Consider the following 19,054-nt stretch of genomic DNA (forward strand, 5'->3'; position numbering starts at 1 on the left):
AAAAACCGTAGAAAAATGGCGCCCAATTTTAGACCTGAGGGAGCTAAACACCTATCTCATAAAGCTCTCTTTTCGGATGGTCTCCTTACAGGACATTTTATGGCTCCTCAATCCAGGAGATTACATGGCAACCCTGGATCTAGAGGACGCTTACTTCCATATCCCCATCCACCAGGCTCACAGGAAGTTCTTACGCTTTACAGTAGCCAAGAGCCACTTTCAATTCAGGGTCCTGCCTTTTGGACTAAGATCCGCCCCGCGGATTTTCACGAAGGTTCTAGCCCCAGTCACAGCGTTTCTCCGGAAGCAGTTTTTCCTTACCTGGACTGGTTGGTGAAGGCTTCATCTCATCACGCAACAGAAGAAGCTGTCAAGTCATGCACTCAGCTCTTCCGGCACCTGGGTCTTCAGCTCAACACAGAGAAGTCGGTCCTGTGCCCGTCCAAGTCTGCCAAGTTCCTGGGGGCCATTCTGGACACTTCTTGTTGCAAAGCGTTTCCATCAAAAGAGCGGCAAACAAACCTGATGGCCTCTGCCTCTCGATTGCAAAAAAGAGGTTCACTTTCAGTTCGCATCTACAAATCCCTTCTAGTGTCAATCTCGTCCAGCATTCCCTTGATTCCAAATTGCAGGTTACGGATGCGTCCACTTCAAGAGCAACTGGATTTGAAGCGGCACCAAGCAGAGGGCTCTCTCGAAGACAAGATTAAGATAACTCAGCCTATGAAGGAGGCAGCCCGATGGTGGACGATCAGAGACAATATCTCTCAGGGTCTTACTTTCAGAGTCGCACCAGCTCCTCTAATAATTACAACGGACGCCTCTCTAGAAGGCTGGGGAGCAGTCTTGCAGGATCTACAGGTGAGCGGCCGCTGGCTGCCCCAGCATCGCCTTCTCCACATCAATCTTTTAGTAATCGGAGCGATTCGTCTGGCCTTGCAGGCTTTCCTTCCACGGATCCACTGTCCTGGTCCGTACGGACAACACGACGGCATTATGTGAACAAGCAGGGAGGAACAAGGTCTTGTCCGCTCTCCAAGAGGCCCAGGAGATTTGGGAATGGGCTATCCAAAGGAGAAATTCACTTTCAGCTGAGCACTTTCCAGGTGCCCTCAACAAGACAGCAGACACGCTCAGTCGTCTCAAGTCAGTGAGCCACGAGTGGGAATTAGACCAACACACTCTGGACAGGATTTTCAATCTCTGGGGCACGCCACCCATAGATCTCTTTGCCACTCCAGGCAACAAGAAATGGTGATTCTACGCAAGCAGGGAACACCATCCGGGATCATTGGGGAATGCACTTTCTTTCGATGGCCTGGTCAGGCGCCTTTGTTTATGCTTTTCCTCCGATCCCACTAATTCCCAGGCTTCCCATGAAACTCAAAGCGGAGCCCTGCAGAATGATTCTGGTGGCCCCGCCAGTTCTGGTTTACGGTGCTGCTTCTGCTCTCCCTGGATCATCCAATTCGTCTACGCCCAATTCCATCTCTGTTGACGATGTCCCAGGGCCAAGTGGTACATCCAGATCCGGGCTCACTTCAATTATCAGCGTGGCTCCTGAGCGCGGAGAATTTCAGAATCTAGATAACTCGCCAGAGTGTAGAGAGGTGCTGGCTCAAGCCCGGGCACCAAGTACGAACAAGACATATCGCTTAAAATGGAAGCGTTTCTGCCTGTGGTGCCGGCAAGAGAACATTCATCCTTACTCGTCTGCTCCTCATCAAATTCTGTCATATATTTTGGCATTGGCTAAGTTAGGTCTTGCTCATTCCTCTATCAAGGTGCACCTGGCAGCCCTTTCTAGATTCAGACGAACTTCCTCTGGACCTTCCCTATGGTCAGCCAGAATTGTAAAACCATTTCTTGAAGGACTTTTTTGAGTTTTTCCACCAGTTAGACCTCCACCTCCTCTGTGGCAGCTTAACTTAGTCCTTACTCAACTCATGAAGCCGCCTTTTGAGCCAATTCATAGGACGGACCTTAAATTCCTCTCTTGGAAGATGGCCCTCATTCTCGCCTTAACATCAGCCAGGCGGATAGGTGAACTGCACGCTCTCACTATTAAGGAGCCGTTCTTACAGTTTAAAAAAGACACTTTGATTCTAAAAACAAATCCAAGATTTATCCCGAAGGTCCCTTCAGACTTTCATTTGAATGAACCAGTGATTCTCAAATCTTTTTTATTCCTCGACCCACTTCTCCAGCGGAGTGTACTCTTCACTCGCTGGATGTTCAATGGTGTCTGAAATTTTACCTTCAACGTATCAAGGGCTTCAGAAGATCTACACAACTATTTGTTGCTTTCAGTGCCTCTCACAAGGGTTTCCGTCTTTCGAAGCAAGGGATTGTGAGATGGATTGCCAGCGCGATCCAGTGCTGTCACCAAGCGGCTGGTAAGCTCCTAGAAGGGCGAGTCCGGGCGCCCTCTACAAGAGCCATCTCTTCGTCAGCTGCTCTCTTCGCCGGAGTGCTGATCAAAGACATTTGCAGGGCAGCAACATGGAGCAGTGCCCATACTTTCACGAAGCATTACTGCTTGGATTCCTCTACGCGGAGTGACGCTGCAGTGGGACAGGCTGTCCTGAGAAACCTTTTTCAATAAGTGGTGAGCTTTTCCCTTCTAACCCTCCTTCCTTTTATTGGTTATTAGCTCATTTTGTAAATCACGATGTTCACTGACTACTTTTTTCATGTCTTGTTGCTTTGCTGACTGTATGCATCTTGCATGGTTTACAACGATGTGTTATTACACAAAATGTGCGTTTCTTACTGCTTGCTATTCTGATACAAGCAATGGAAATCTATGAAAGTTCCAATACTGGAGTAAGAAAACAAGTTACTTACCTGTAACTTCGGTTCTCCAGTATTGGTAACTTTCATAGATTCCCATACGCCCACCCTCCTCCCCTGGGAAAGCTCAGCCTTCAGCATATTCTGTTATACAGTTACACAACGGCTACGAAAATCTGAGGCTCTCTCAGGAAGGTTCTATGGGGTGAGGCTATTCTGAGTGGTTGTTCGTTGCTTTTGGTCTCTCTTACAAAAAGAGGTGGATATGCTACAAAATGAGATGAGGTCTATGCCTTTTTTCTTCTTTTGTACCCATCTCTATGGTATTTTTTATTTACCGGGGACTCCCGTCTCGACGACTGGGAATGATACAAGCAATGAGAATCTATGAAAGTTACCAATACTGAAGAACCAAATTTACAGGTAAGTAACTTGTTTTCTTTTAGGCCCACAGGCGCTTCTTTTGGTTCACTGTAGGCCAGGAGCATTTTTAGTTTGCAGCGCTCCCCTTGGGCTTCAGGTGTTCACGAAAGTGATTGCAGCACACCTTTAGAGGTTGGAGGTAGCAGTCTTCCCCAACTTCTACGAATGGCTAGAGGCAGACTCGCCCCAGGTAGTAGTCAACCATCCCCAGATGGCGACGAACCTCCTAACAGACCCTTCTGTTCATCCTAGCTTTTCTAGGTATGGTTTCATGCCTTTCACCCGGAATTGAGAGTCCTAGATGTTTAGGCTGTGATCCTGATGTTTCAACCTTGTTCCCGGTTCTCAGCATGGATGACTCTGAGGCTCCTGGGAGTGTTGGTATCTTGCATTCTGCTGGCCAAACATACCTGGTGTGGCACATGCGGGGTCTGCAGTGGGACCTCAAATCCCAGTTGGCACTGCATCTTGGGAGTCTGTCGGATTGTATCCAGATTTCAGAGGAGGCTACTAAAGACTTGCAGAGGTGGCTACTTGACTGCGATTGGGTCAGTGGCATAACCTCGTTACCTCACCCAGATCTGATGTGGTCACATATGCCGCACTCCTGGGTTGGGGAAGCCATCTGAGAGAGGTGGGCATCAGAGGCCTCTGATCTGTGGAGGAAGCTCGACTGTAGATCAGTTTGATGGAGTTAAAAGTGATTTGCTTAACTTCAAAGGCCTTCCTGCCCACCACAAGAGGAAGGCTGGTGTAGGTGCTCACGGACACCACTGTCATGTGGTACTGCAACAAACAGGGCAGGGTGGGTTATTGGGTTCGGATTCAGACTTAGCCGATCGTAAATGACAGTTGCATCTGAAGGTGGCAAAGGTTGTCTTTCAGCAATGGCGAGAACCCTGGCTTGATATTTTCCCTACTGTTTAGAATGCTCAGTGTCAGCTCTTTTGTGTGCGTTTGTTTGTGGTGGTCAGCACAGAGATAAAGATAGCATTTGCTTTTGGATGGGTACTACATGTTAATTTGTATTTATAAAGGTTTGTTTCCTCACCCTTGTCCTGAGGAGGCCAAGACGTATATGAAGGCCGAAACGCGTCGACAGGTTTTGACAAGAGGAGTCTGACGATAATTGAATTAATCTTTTAATAATTGAATGCACAGCTTTATGATTAAGGTTTTTCGAGGAATAAGAACTTGGTGTGCATACAAGACGACCTCTGAGTGTATTCCCTTTATGTAATAGGTGAACACTGTCTTTTCTATCAAGCGGGTAGAAGGAACCTATGAATTTTTGTGATTTGTATATATTTGTCGTTTATATATATGTATTTAGTTTGATAACATAATTTCAAAAATTATGATGAACTAAATCAAGATTACGATAATTAAATTACGTAATTGTGTGTCCTTGGTATGAGATTTTTTGTTGAAAATAAGGAACATGAATCAATGACAGGACTATGTACTGTTAATAGGTTATTATGCAGTTCCCTATGTAAGTAGAGAGATGTATATATCCTTTCCTCCTTGCCACATTTTCTTCTTTGTCTTTGGATTGTTTTCTTACCCAGGTATAGGAGGGTAATTTGGGTAAACCCCTACATATTCTTTGAATAGAGTATTCATGCCAGCACTCTCTGAGATGCCTTCAGGCTAGAGTGGAGCGCTGGTCTACCTGTATGCCTTTCTGCCACTTCCTTTTCTGTCCAGAGTTCTGAAGAAGATCAGGAACGACCAGACCCATGTCCTACTAGTGGAACCAATTGAGTCAGGAGAATTTGGTACTCCTGGGCCGCGTCAGGAGGATCCTCTGTTGCAGCAGCAGTCAACCCGGGCCTGCACAATTCATCTCTGCTTGAAGATTGAGTGGCGACAGTTGACCTCTTTCAATCTTCTTCCTGAGGTCCTTGATGTCCTCTTAGCGGCGAGACACCCTGTAAAATAAATAAATAAATACAATTGTTGTACACCACTCATCTGGATAAATTTGTGATTGGTGCGTCACCCAACACATTGATCCACTACGAGGCTAGTTATTTGGTTTGCCCTTGGCCTAGCAACAACTTGCTTTGGGAACTGTTAAAGGCTATTTGTTGGCTCTTGCGCCTTTTTTACATTGGCTGCATCATCTTTAATTATTTAAATCACCCGTTGTTAAACCCTTTGTGATTCCACAGTGGTACTTGAACTTTGTCTCACTTCTTTATGTGCACCTCTTTTGAGGCACTGGATTAATGTTCTTCGAGGTTTTTGACATTAAAAATGGTCTTTCTCAATGCCAGAACATTGACTTGGCATGTGAGTAAGCTTCAGGCTCTTTGTCAACCCACCTTATGAAACCTTATTTCAGATACATTGGTGTTTAGGATCCAACCTTCTTTTCTACTGAAGGTGGTCAATCCATTTAATGTCATGCAAGCAATCCCCCTTCCAGCGTTCTTTGTCCTATGTAACCCCTGTAAGGAGAAAGGTCATCATTTGGACCCTAAGCGGGCACTAAGTTTTTTAATTGATGGTTTGAATGAAGTATTGTTTGACATGTACAATTGAAAAGCTTTTAGTAAAGGCGGTTATTTTGTGATGTTTAAACTTATTTTTTTATGCATGAGTTGGAAAACTGAAAAGTATTCATATAACAGCTCACGATACTTTAGTCATTTTTATTTTAAAACATGTTTTTAATGCAGAATTATGAATAAGGCATCCATTAAGTCAACCTGTACACGCATGTTATCTCAGAGCACACCCATCGTTATAGCAATGCACACAGCCAGTCAGCCCACATCCCGGGGGCCGGGCGGCGTACTAGTACAGAGACTCAGAGTATCATGGCGATCACCTCACAGAGATGTCAGGTCAACAGCCTAATATAGTATCTGCGTTTATACCCATCAAACTCCCTCCCCAAAAACACCGCCAGCTACAATCAAATCACTCAGAGTGGTTGGCACCAGTATTGTCCGTGTCCACAGCTTCAGTCCACACCAGTGCCCTCCCGTGATAGCAGTGCCTAAGGCCTATCAGTATGATACTTTAGTCATCAACATCTTTTAGTGTGGGACCCCATTCTCCATACAATTGCATGAGAGAAAGCTGAAAAAGAGGTTGTTTATTTGTGTGGTATTCTTTGAAAGTGTATTCTGTCAGTGTAAAGTTACAAGCCTAACACATACATGGCAGTTTCAGTGTTATTTAGCATTGACATGATGACTGACAAATTTCAGATTTCGTGACACAGGTGTGTTAATGAATCTTTTCATTTCAGCATTCTTGCTGCTTAGATTATGTATGTGTTTACCTTCTTCTTTCTCCTGCAGATTACCTATCGACTGAGACATCTTCTCCGTGCACGGTGTGATGCCACGCCTATCACAAGCTCAATTCAGTTTCAGTGTGACGCCAGCTCATGGGCACAGCATATCTTTCATCTAGGTAGGCTACTACCATGTTTTCATTAATAGTCCAGTACTAATCTTATTGCTTACTTTGTTTTAGATCTCGTGCTCTACAGTAGAACGAGCAAACAATTCTCTGCTTCACTGCATTTTATTCAGCAGTGCTTTTGAGTCAATAAAGAAGAATGTAATGCTTGCAGACATTAGATGTTTTAAAGCTTTCACCCAGTGAATTAAGGTTAACCTTCTGCAGTGGAAATAAATGTACATTACTTGCAAGAGAAACTGCTCTGTTTAAACTGTTTTAAAAGACTGTTGCACCTTTGTTTGAGGGATATACATTTGGCAGAACAACTTTGGATTAACCTATTAAAGAAGGACAACTTGTATTCCTTTAATGCAGTGAATAAAGACGCATTTAAGTGCGTTTTGGTCCTCACATACAACAGAATTTGGTTGGTATGGCATATTTACATTGTCAAAAATTTCAAAACAGATGGTAATTCTAACGAATCTCTTCAACCAATATTTAACAGGTTCTTTTATTTCTTTAGAGTGAAATTTATTTAGTGCCCATTGCAATTGTATGTGAAATATGTGAAAATGATTAGTGACATTTTCCTGGGTTGTTTTGGTATGGATGAGGATGGAGCTAAAAACGAATGTATTTTGTCACAATATCGTATTTTCCTTAAGTGACTTTTCTTGCAAATTTCCCATATTTCCTGGTGCCAGACGTTTAATAGATATGTTATTTTGCCTTTCTGGTTTTGCTCTCTATAACCAGCGGCTCAGTTGGCTTTTTCTCTTTACAAAACCAGCTTACTATTTCCCTCACAGGAGGTTGCTTATGGCACCGTTAATCTACCCATAATATCAAATTCCATATTTGTTGAAGTGATATCTGCTATCTTGGGAACTTAGCCAGCTGGCTGCTGTCCTGTTGTATCTGATTGTCAGGGTGTCACTGCCTTATCTCAAAAGTATGGCCATTACGTAACTTCTATTTCTCACACTGTCAATAGATGGATTCAGTGAATTCTTGGAGGAATATGTTTCTGGTTTTCCCAGACTAAGGGTGTTGCATACAGTACCCACTGTGCTCTTATGTGATAATGTATAACAAGTGGGTGTCTACATAGAAGTGACACTGAAAAGGAGACAACAAACTTGCAGCATTAAACCTCCCAGAAATGCTTGAACTCCGGGAGCAGAAGAAAGGAGCTCAGGACAGTAAACGTGCTGACTAGGCACAAAAATAGAGAAATGGCGGTTATGAAACTATCATAAATGTCCTCTGCTCTGTTACATATGGGGTATGGTGAGCCCTCAGTATAAGGCTATGTAGGAAACGGAACTAGAAATTCTTAACCGGAAATGTGTGGGCCATCTTGGGCTTGTCTGAGCCAGATTCATAGAAATGTAAGAACCATAATTGAATCCTCTTCAGGGAGAGAAAAAATACCTGCGATCAGTCTTTACATCAGAGCGCCATGTTGGCACTTTGCAGAACATATCTGCACATGCAATGAATTATCCCCTCAGAACTTGGGCCCCCTCTAAACCGCTGTGCTCTAAAAACGCAGGCCGCTCTATCCTCTTCACACAAGCTCCAAGAAGTTGTTGCAAACCGCCTCCAACACATTAAAAGAGCAAACATGACTCATGCCTTTGGCGCTCTGGACCACCTCCATATGCCAGCTCTTTCATCCGCGTAGCTCCAGCTGGTGAGATAGGTTAGTAGAACGTGGGCTTAAGCCTAGTCTGCACCCGCTGGCATGTAGGTACAATACAGGAATGGCAAGAGTTTTACAATTTACAGCTCACAATCCTGACAACCAAGTGCATAAAGGATTGTTCTTTGACCAATTTTACAGTAATTTTGTAGGACGAAACCCAGGACACCAGTTGCAGTCAACCTCAACCGCCACGGTTGGGGACCAGTGACGCCCTGGTCTGTCCGGTGTCAGCCTGAACAGGGTCATACACCTGCCATTTTCAATTAAATCAACACACTGAAGAGATGTATGTTCTGTTATTTCTTCCTATGAATCTCCCTTTCACAATGTGCATATGTTTGGTAGGCTCCTTGCTGCCTATGGCTTAACATAAAGTTAGATGGCTTGTGTGGCTGTAGATATAAGAAAAAAGGTACCCCCTGGGTAAACTGTAAGATCCAAGAGCAAGGAGGAAATATCAACTAACATCAAGAAAAACTCTTGTCTGACCTATATTGCCTTGTAAATGGCCTCCAATAGGCTCATACTCAAGGCAGGTACACAATACAGCACTCGAACAGACTGATTATTCAAAAAATATACATGTATTTTCTTAAGTGTACAAAATATTTAAGTTTTCTTTTATAAATAACTTTTTTTTGTTCATATCAGTTCAATTTGAACATGGATATACAATTATTCCTTGCTGTTAATGCACAATAAACATGTCATGAATCACAGACACAAAACCTATAGTCTCCACATCATAGTATTGCCTAAAAAACAAGGACAGAGTGACATATACACTGCAATAAATAACATCATTAAATGCATTACCTATGACCCCACTAGCAACCATCCATCAATCGTACTGACCAGTCATAACCGTCTCATACACGCAACACATTCACACAGAGAAAGAAATTTAATTGTTATAGAGAATCCTATTATTTCAAATGACATACAACCAATTTTCAATTATGTGGTATGATTTAATCTAGAGGTTGTCCACTGGTGTGTTGTTGTGGGTAGGTTTCCCATATGGTCGGTCAACGCAGGTTTCGGTGGATTGAGATTACCTTCATCCGGACCTTTTAAATTGTGACGAAGTCTCAAAGGTGGATAGGAGTTCTCTCAATGAGGAATGCTTCTTCCTTCTAAATATCACATCCCAACTGGTTGGATCCAATTAAATTGTTAAAAATATGAGGAACATATCTCGCTCTTCTATTAAATATGACTCCGCCTAATAATTTTTGCTGTGGCATGCTTCCAAATTATTTATATCCACAAACTCTCAGGGGAGCAGACTGGCACTTCGCGGTTCCTTGAGATCAACTTCTAGCCTCTCCAGATCATCCTGCTACGGATGGAGCCCATTGCAGGACCCGACCGTAGCGGGATGATCTGGAGAGGCTAGAAGTTGATCTCAAGGAACCGCGAAGTGTCAGTCTGCTCCACTGAAAAACTTTCCTTCCTCACCTGTCTCACAAGGTTGTCCTAGTATGGACGGACAACATGACATCCATGTATTATCTACAAAAACGGGTGGAGGGGGAGAGACAGACAAGGTCTTCACAACTATCACATCTGTCTCAGACTATATGGAAGTGGGCTCTTCCCCACAACATTCACCAGTTGGCGGAATATCTTTGCAGACCTGTTCAGCAGGATGCAGCAACAAGTCCTTGAATGGGAACTCCTTCCCTTCTTTCAAAAATGGGGGTTTTCTCAATCGAACTTTTAGCCACAGCAGAAAAGGCAAAATGCCCAGACTTCGTCTCCAAGAACCCACACCCACTGTCCAGGTGCAACGAACAATGGATGAGTTGGTAAAGAATATTTGCCTATGCCTTTCCACCTCTCCATCTCATTCCATTTCTTGTTCGGAGGCTCAGGCAAACCTCTCACCATGATCTTTGTAGCTCCCACTTGGGCATGTGAGTCCTAGTTCAATTGCAAGATGTCTCAGTAGTTCCACATAAGAATCTCCCCAACTAGCTTGATCTTCTCACTCAGAATCAAGGACAAATCAGACACCCAGACCCCAAAACGCTCAACCTAGCAATTTGGCTCCTGTTGTCATAGAGTTTGGCTACCTTGACGTACCACCAGAATATGTGGACATTTTCAAGGAAGCACGCAGACCTACAACTAGAGCCTGTTATGCAGCAAAATGGAAATGTTTTGTTTGCTACTGCCAATCCAAAGAAGTTGATCCTAAGGCAAATGTAGCTCGCACGTCTATATGGTTACACCTCGCAGCAATGGCTGCCTATCTCCGCAATAGACAGCATCTCCCGCTGTTTAAAATTCCTGTCATCAAGGCTTTCATGGAAGGACTTAAACGAGTTATTCTGCCCTGGGTAGCTCCAGCACCCTCCTTGAACCTTAACATTGTTCTCACTAGACTCATGGGTCCCTTTTTGAGCCTCTTCACTTAGACCCCCTTCAATTTCTTTCATGGAAACTGGCATTCTTAGTTGCCATTACCTCACTCTGGCAGGTTAATGAGCTCCAGGTTTTAACCGTAGGAGAGCCTTTCTTCCAAATACATAGAAACAAAGTGGTTCTTCATACTAATCCTAGATTCCTACCTAAGGTAGTCTCACAGTTATGCCTCAACCAATCCATACAGCTCCCAGTTTTTTCCTGCAGCCAGATTCCGTTGCGGAAAGACCTCTTCATGCCCTAGATGTCAAGAGCGCTCATGTGCTACATAGATAGAACTTAAACTTTCAGGAAAACTAAATAACTCTTTGTAGCCTTTTCTCTACCTCCTAAAGACAACCCAATATCTAACTCGGGAATAGCCAGATGGAAAGTTAAATATATTAAAACATGCTACATTAAGGCCAAAAGACATTTACCATTTACCTGAGCAAACTCCACTCTTAAAAAGGAATTTACTAAGACCTTTCTCAAACATTCCCATAGCTAACATTTGTAAGGCAGCTACATGGTCTACAACACACACCATCATCAAGCACTACTGTGTGAATGTTTTAGCACGCCAACAAGCCAGTTTAGGTCAGGCAGTGCTATGTAGCCTTTTTAAGACTACTGCAACAGGTTAGCCATCGCTTCTAAGGAGGGACTGCTTTACAGTCTATGCAGAGCATGTGTATCTACAGCCACACATGCCATTGAACTGATGTTACTTACCCTGTAAGAACCTATCCATGGCATATAGTGCTGGAGATTCACATGCACCCTCCCTCCTCCCCGGACTCCTGTGGCCATTGTAGTTACATTATATATTCATATTTAGCATTGACATCCCTTTTTTTACGCGTACCTTACACTCCTTTCTCACCCACCTGCGGTATAACAATCTAACAATGGAGTTGATGCCCACGCACAATATCACAGAGAGGAGGGAGGAGGCACTCCACCTCGTGACTCGATAGACTTCTTTGAAGAAAATCTTGCACAACTCCGGCCCATCTCTGTATGGCACAAGTATGCAGAGCATGTGAATCTACAACACTACATGCCATAAACCGATGCTTACAGGGTAGGTAACCCAATTTTTTTCATAATGTATAATTGCTATTTCTTTTATGGCTTTTTAAAGTATAACTTTTTACTATACTCTAATAGTACATAGCTCCTATGTTCTATGTGTAGTGTGACATTTGAAGAAAACATGGTGCCTATTGAAGAGAGAGCATGTACGACATTCAGTGTATGCCTGCGTTGCACGTTTTCACTTACTGTCTCCTTCTTTTGAGATCAGCAAGCTAACAGAGATGAGAACTAGTTTGCCCAGAACAGGACTGAAAAGTATGCATGTCCACATCTATGAAGCTCTTATTTTTATTAGAATTATGATAATAATACAAACTTTAGATAAGGGTAGGAAACAAGCAACCCACTAGAAGTAGAAATGTATTCCTGACAGTCTGTGGCAAGTTCTGGTTGTGAGAGATCTCACAGCCTGTCTATCCTTCCGAGTAAGCTGATAAGTTGGTTCATATCTGTGTTTGAAAGAGTCAAGAAAGATCTACTGGGCACTCATTAAATAAGAGAATTTGTAAAAATGTATCTGAATAAAGAATAAAGGGAAGACCTTCAAAGTGGTAGGATAAAACTAAATGAAAAATATTTGAAGTATAGGGATCGCCACAAACCTTACATGCACTATATACTTAGAGTTCCGTCCGATCGATGGTACTATCAAACTCGTCAGCAACGGCACCCTCAACAGAAGTATTCCTATCATCAAAAGTGGTGTTGCAACTCAAGGTCTTCCAGCCAACCACTGTTTGCCAACTAGTCTTGACAGCCTCCTCCTAACACCAGACGACTTGTTCGACCCCTCCCCTCCAAATATCCCTTGCACCACACCGATGGGGAGTTGTGTTTCACACCATATAAGAGTGTTGTAGTGTAACAGTTGACATTTGTGCAGATGGGATGCTCACGTAAACTAACCCTGGGCACGAACTCCGCTCCGGTGGCAGAGTTTGCAGAATTTTGCATACTCCGCGTTCGGCGGAGAACACGCAGTTCCTGCAAAACTTCCGACTCCGGAGCGGAGTTAGTTCAACCCTGGAACCTCCCGCCTTCAAATACCCCCCCCCCCCCCCCCCCCCCTAAGTATTTGTTATGGTTTAAATCATTTTATTGGATAGTGTTGTAACCAATAAGAATACACCCACCTACAACCTCTGGCCGGCGGGGAACTGTGCCGTCAATTTCAAATTGAAACAAAAAAGGAGGAGAAAGGAAAGAGTCCAAAAAGATTAGAGTAAAGCAAAGATGAGAACGAGATCAGTTAGAGAGAGGAGAGCCAGAAATCCACCCACTGCTCAAGGTAGGGTCTGGAAGGGATCTAGGGGTGAGCGCTCTTCGTGGCAGAGGGTGGGGCTGCAGGGGGGGGACGCAGGGAACCGCAAGACCCTGAGGTATCGGGGGCAAGTAAGCTCAATGAACTCGGAGGGGAGGTATGCCACAGTGGACCTCCAGGTCCTGTCAAACTTGGGCAACGTGCGGTTGATCCCAGCAGTGATCCGTTCCATCCCGACCACCTCGCACAGTCTGTGCAGCCAATCTGGTTTGGTTGGGATAACCTCCATGCCCCATCGTGCCAGGAGGAACTGCTTGGCTGCTCCCAGCGCCAGAGTGATCACCCTTCCCCTACACGAGCGGAGAGGATACGTGAGGGGGTTAGGAAGTCTCAACAAGATATAGCTGGGGAATCTAGAAAGGTCTGTGTGGTATATGTGGTCAACTAAGGGCAATATAGAGTCCCAAAATGACTGTATCTTGGGGCAGTGCCAAAGAATATGAGACCGGGTGCCCACCTGACCGCAATTGCGCTAACAAAGATCGCTGCTGCAAGGCCTCCACTTAGCAACACGTACAGGGGTATAATACCAATAGTGTGCAATTTTAAGGAGCATCTCCATCTCCATCCCTTCCACGATGATGCCCTCGGCCCTGTGTATAATATCCTCCCACTCTTTTGGAGAAAATTCCCAATCCAACTCCGATTCTCACCTACGCTGAGCTGGGAATTTAGTTTGATTCTTAACCTTGTTGAGAAAGTTATAAATGTCTGACAGGAGACGTTTGTTTGAAGTGCGGGTAATGTACCAGATCTTGAATTTTGTAAGGAGCCGACCTGCATGTATATAGACCTGAGGCTGTGTGACCCAGTGGTGTAGCGTTAAGTACTGCCAGTATGCCTCCTTGGGAATCCCATAGTGAGTCAGAAGTTGGGGGAAATCCATAATTCCCTGTACGTCAAAAAGGTCACCAATACGTTTACAGTTTGCTTCTTGCCATTTCAAGGAGGCGTTCCCTGTGAGATCTGGGGGGAAGTCCGGGTTCCCAATGAAGGGGGTCAGGGGTGATATAGCCGTAGACAGCTGACATTTCTCCTGCACCTTATCCCATACCTTCATGGTAGTACGCAAGACCGGTGAGAGGTATACGCCCGGTGGACGATAGTGCTGCGGGAGCCAGGGAAGCTTCCAGATGTGAATCCCCGCTACACCTCTGTCTATGAAGCACCAGTGCTTTTCGGACTCTAGTTGGTACCGTTCCACCATCCAGCGTAGTTGCGCTGCTTCATAGTAGCGGCCCAGGTGGGGGGACTCCATCCTCCTGTCGCAAGTACGTGAGGTTTCGAGCCATGCGCGGTTTCTTCCCACCCCAAATGAAACCATTAATTAGTTGTTGCATGTGGACCAGTATCGTGGTTGGTGGACATAAGGGGAGCGTCTGCATTATGTAAAGCAGGCGTGGCAAAATTGTCAAACGGCGGCCATCTTGCCCAGCCATGAAAGGGCATATTTCTTCCAGCTGTTTAGTTCCTTGCGGGCCTTAGCCAGCGTTTCCGAGTAGTTCACCTGGGCCATCTTTGCGGCGGTTGAGAAAACCCGAATCCCCAAATACGTGATGTCGCTGACAGCCCAAGAGAATGGGAAGAGCTGCAACAATTGGAGTCGGTCTGCCGCTGGGATCGTGAGATTCAGCACCTGGGTTTTCTTCAAGTTAATTTTGAATCCCGACGCCGCACTAAAGGCGGCAATCTCTGCCAGCAGGGGGGAAGATATAACAACGGACTGGATAGAAAAAGGAGCACGTCATCCACGTATAACGAAATCTTGTGTTCCCTATCCCCCATCCGGACCCCACTGTTGCGGTCTAAACCCCGACTGGTCCGGGTCCACCAGATAAATATTTTTTAAATAACATTTACAATTAAAGTAAAATAAAAACGCACTTACCTTATTGCGGCGTCCCCGGTCTGCTCGCCTCCTCCTCGCCGTAATCCCCTACATAAGACGTGCATCATGGTAGGACTGCGCATGCGCGCATGCTCAGTCCTACCTTGACGTACGGGATTACGGTGAGGAGGAGACGGGCAGCCCGGGACACCACGGTAAGGTAAGTGCGCTTTTATTTTACTTTAATTGTAAATTATCTTTAAAAAATATGTTCGAGGCATATGAGCTGCAGATTGTACACTTAGCATAGATCGCCATCTGGTGTTGGGCCCGGATGTTTGCAGTTTGTTTTTGTTCTTGGACAATGTTTGGAAGTCACGAGTTCGGTGACTCCTCCTTCGGTCCGTACTGCGCATGGGCTTCGGCTCCATCCTCAGATTGTTTTTTTCCGCCATCGGGCTCGGATGTGATACTTCGTGCTCCGGCTTCGAACTTCTACGGTTCCAGCCTCGACGGAAAATCCTCGTTTCTTCGAGTTTCTTCATCTTCATCCCTCGAAGTGGCACTTTTCTCCATCCCGTACATCGGCACCGGCCTTCGGGCCCTCCTCGACTCCGGTCCCAGCCGATGGAAAGGACTCCGTTCAAAAAGTGCCCAAAATGTGGGTCTAAATTTCCCTACACCGACCTCCATCAGGTGTGTAACCTTTGCCTCTCTCCAGAACACGAGGCTAGAGACTGCCCCGCCTGTAAGTCTTTTCGATCAAAAAAGACCATCCGGGATCGAAGAGCTCGACGCACCATGGCGCACTCATCGTCCGCAGCTCCACCGGACATCTTCGGAGACGACGCCGAAGCTTCGGGACAACTACACACCGAGCAGGAGGACGACGTCGTCAGCGCTTCCGAGGCCGACGACTCCGACGTGGAGGACATCACACCGGCGCAGCGGGTCGTGAGTACTGTACCCCCTCCCACCCCCGCGCCCAAAACCAAAGAGACTCCGGTTACACCCTCGCCTGCAGGCCTGGGCAAAACCAAGCACACAGCTTCTATCACCCCATGTGAGAAAGTGGCTCTGTATATACTGTTCCCTAATAGGTACAGGGTGTACAGAGTCCACAGTCCCCCAGAGGCTGATAGAGGTCAAAGTTAGGTATGACCTTACTCTCAAAAGTGGTAGCTTGGTCGAGCAGTAAGGCAGTACCAGAGGACAGTGTAAAGCATTTATTGTACACACTCAGTCAGCAAATGGTTTCACACACTCAATAACTGAACTCTAGGCCAATGGTTTATATATATAAAATATATGCTTGTTTTATTTTTAGAACCACAAAGGGAGTAAAAATATACTTTCTCAGAATGAGAGGTTGAATATAAATACTTTTGTCTTAGGCAATAAATTTGTGTAAACAGTCACAGTTGGTTGCAATAAACAATCCTATTTCCTAAACATAACAATGCATTGAGCTCAATGGTAAATTCAGGTTATTTGTAATAAATTACTTTTCAGATTACTTTTGGAATTCCAGGTCTGGCTCCTAGAACCAGCCTGGGGTCAGTATTCAGAATCAAGTGATGAAAGTCGACTTAATAACTGTAATGATTTTTAAATAATATTTAGCTATTTAAAAAGTTAGCACTTAGAAAATATTTCACAGAAAACATTCAATGGATCTCTATGGCAAGAAATTCAAATTGCAGGTAGAGTACTTTATCGTTACTTTAGTAATCCAGGACTGGGTGCCTAGACCCAGGACTGGGGTCCTTATCAAAAGCAGGTAAGTAATTTCGTTTGCAGAAATGGTACGATTTTAAAAGAATATTTCAAATTTGCAAAAGTAGACACTTAGAAGAAATTTCACAGAAAAGCAGACCATGGTTTCCTATGGGAGAAAAATGAGTTAGAGGTAAGTATAGTTGTGAGCACTTTTCAGAGTCAGGGCTGGGCACCAAGATCCAGCACTGGGAGCTCACCTAGAAGCAGGTGAGTAAATTCGTTTTTGTCACTTGGCTGATTTTTGGTGAATTTTTGCAGTTTTGAAAAGTTCCCACTTAGAAGATTTTTGAAGAAAAAGTCAGTCAATGTTACCCTATGAGGAAAACGAAGTTAGCGGTTTAAGGGTAAGTACTCGACTGGTAGTGTTGAAATTCCGGGCATGGACTCAGGGGTCCCCCAGTGTCAGGTAGGTACAGTTGGTTCACCCTCAGCGGTTTCAGGACGGCCGGGTGCAGAGAGAGTTGGGCCCAATGTTATCCTATGAGGGATAGGGGGGCCTTGGTTGGTGGCTGCTGTCTGGCAAGCCACGCGGCTGTGGGAGCTGGGCTCCTGGTCACTTACTCAGGGCAAGTGGGGAAGTAGGTTAGTGTAGAGGGGGCACTGCCAGGGCCACTCGGGCGGCTGGATGCAGGGTGCTTTTGAGCCTTAGGGCGCTCAATGGAAATCAATGGGAATGTTCCGGTTTGGAAAGAGGCTGCAGGCTCGGGGACGAGGATGTTTCAGGTGCCACCACCACTTCGAGAGGTAAGTTGGGTAGTTGTAGGTTAGGTGGGTACAGGGGGTCGCAGGGCGCCGGGTGCAGGGGTGCCTTTTGACGTCGGGAATCTTACCCTCTGGTTGATCGCGGCTGGGGTGGCACTTGGTTCTGAGGCTGCAGGCTTCTTCCGGGATGTCGAGGGGGGGTCCTTGGGTGCCGGACTCTGGGTCACAGTCGCCGTGGGGTCGTCCTCTGGGTCTTTGTCCACTCCGGCACTGGCCAGGCTTGGCTGGTGCAGAGTGTGATGGGTCCGCGGTCCCGGGCTGGTGCCAGGGATAGCAAATAGGTTTCTTGAGTAGAGCCTCTACTCGTGGGAGTCCCAGGGGCTTAGAGCTAAAAGGTAGCCAGGTCCTCCGGGGTTGGTGAGGTTGCTGGCCACGTGGGATGCCGCGCTGGTGCAGGTTCGAGAGTCGACAGGCCGGTAGGGCTGGGGCCAAAGCAGTTGGTGTCTTCTTCTCTTTTTAGCAGCTGCAGGGCAGGTCTTTGTTCTTCTTGCTCTTCTTGTCGTTTTCTATCTGGAATCTAAGGAAGGATGGTTCAGGGTGCCCCTAAATACTAGATTTAGGGGCGTTACAGGTAGGTGAAGGCCAGGGACCAATGGGTCCTTGTCCTGGGGTGGGTACACACCCTATCCTGCCTCTCTCCTGTGGGAGGGGGGCAGTAGCCTAATCCTGATAGGGTAGGGCCTCCCATCTTCAAGATGGCGAGAGCCCGGAGATGTGCTTCACCTTGCCTCCCCCACCTGAGGGGTGGGGTGGGCAGGCTGGCACATCCCCTGTCCTTGTATGGGGTTTCCGGCCAAGTTTCCCGCCAGAGTGGGGGGTTGCAGTGGCCTGGGGAAACTCCAAATGGCGGCATGCCTTTGAAGCTTCCCTTTGCTCATCCTGGGGGAGGAGATTTCTCACCTCACCCAGGATGTGCATTGTTGCAGGCCCGGGAGAGCAGGGGCTCTCCCACCCAGGGGTCCAGCAACGTGTCTGCTGTGTGGCAGCCTGGGCAGCCTCAGAGCAGACGTGGATTGTAAGTTAGCTGTAAGGGGGCATCTTCTAAGATGCCCTCTGGGGTGCTTAGTACATTAAATCCTGCACTGGCATCAGTGTGGGTTCAATGTGCTGAGAAGTTTGATACCAAACTTCCCAGGCTTCAGTGTTGCCAATATGGTGCTGTGGAGCTCGTGTTTGACAAGCTCTCAGCACCATGTATTCTTAAATGACAGCACTGCACTTACAGTGCCCAGGAGTGGACCCGGGTACTGTAGGGGCACAGGGCTCCTGCTCCTGTGCCCACACCATAGGCGTAATGCACCCAGCTAGAGGGGTGGCTGACATATGCCTTGGCAGTGTAGGTGATGGGCATGGTACACAGTGATGTGTGCCATGTCGACTCTTTGTTTTGTCCTGCACCCAGACACTCAGCCTGCAAGGGCAGTGTGTGTGTAAGGGTACAGGGCCTCTGAGGGTGGCACAATGAGTGCTGCAGCCCTTAGAGGCCTTCCCTGGTCACAAGGCC

At 46.1% G+C, this 19,054-nt stretch overlaps 1 protein-coding gene across 1 annotated transcript in view; it reads left to right on the top strand.

Moving 5' to 3' along the window:
- Positions 1-19,054, top strand: part of TRIM24 (tripartite motif containing 24) — an 868,915-nt gene that overhangs the window by 272,206 nt on the left and 577,655 nt on the right. The window contains exon 8 of the mRNA XM_085652031.1: positions 6,534-6,648. Coding sequence (XP_085508157.1) covers positions 6,534-6,648 — 115 coding nt within the window. The remainder of the gene's footprint in view (positions 1-6,533; positions 6,649-19,054) is intronic.

Source organism: Triturus cristatus, chromosome 4_1, assembly GCF_964204655.1.
Source record: "Triturus cristatus chromosome 4_1, aTriCri1.1, whole genome shotgun sequence".
NCBI lineage: Eukaryota > Metazoa > Chordata > Amphibia > Caudata > Salamandridae > Triturus > Triturus cristatus.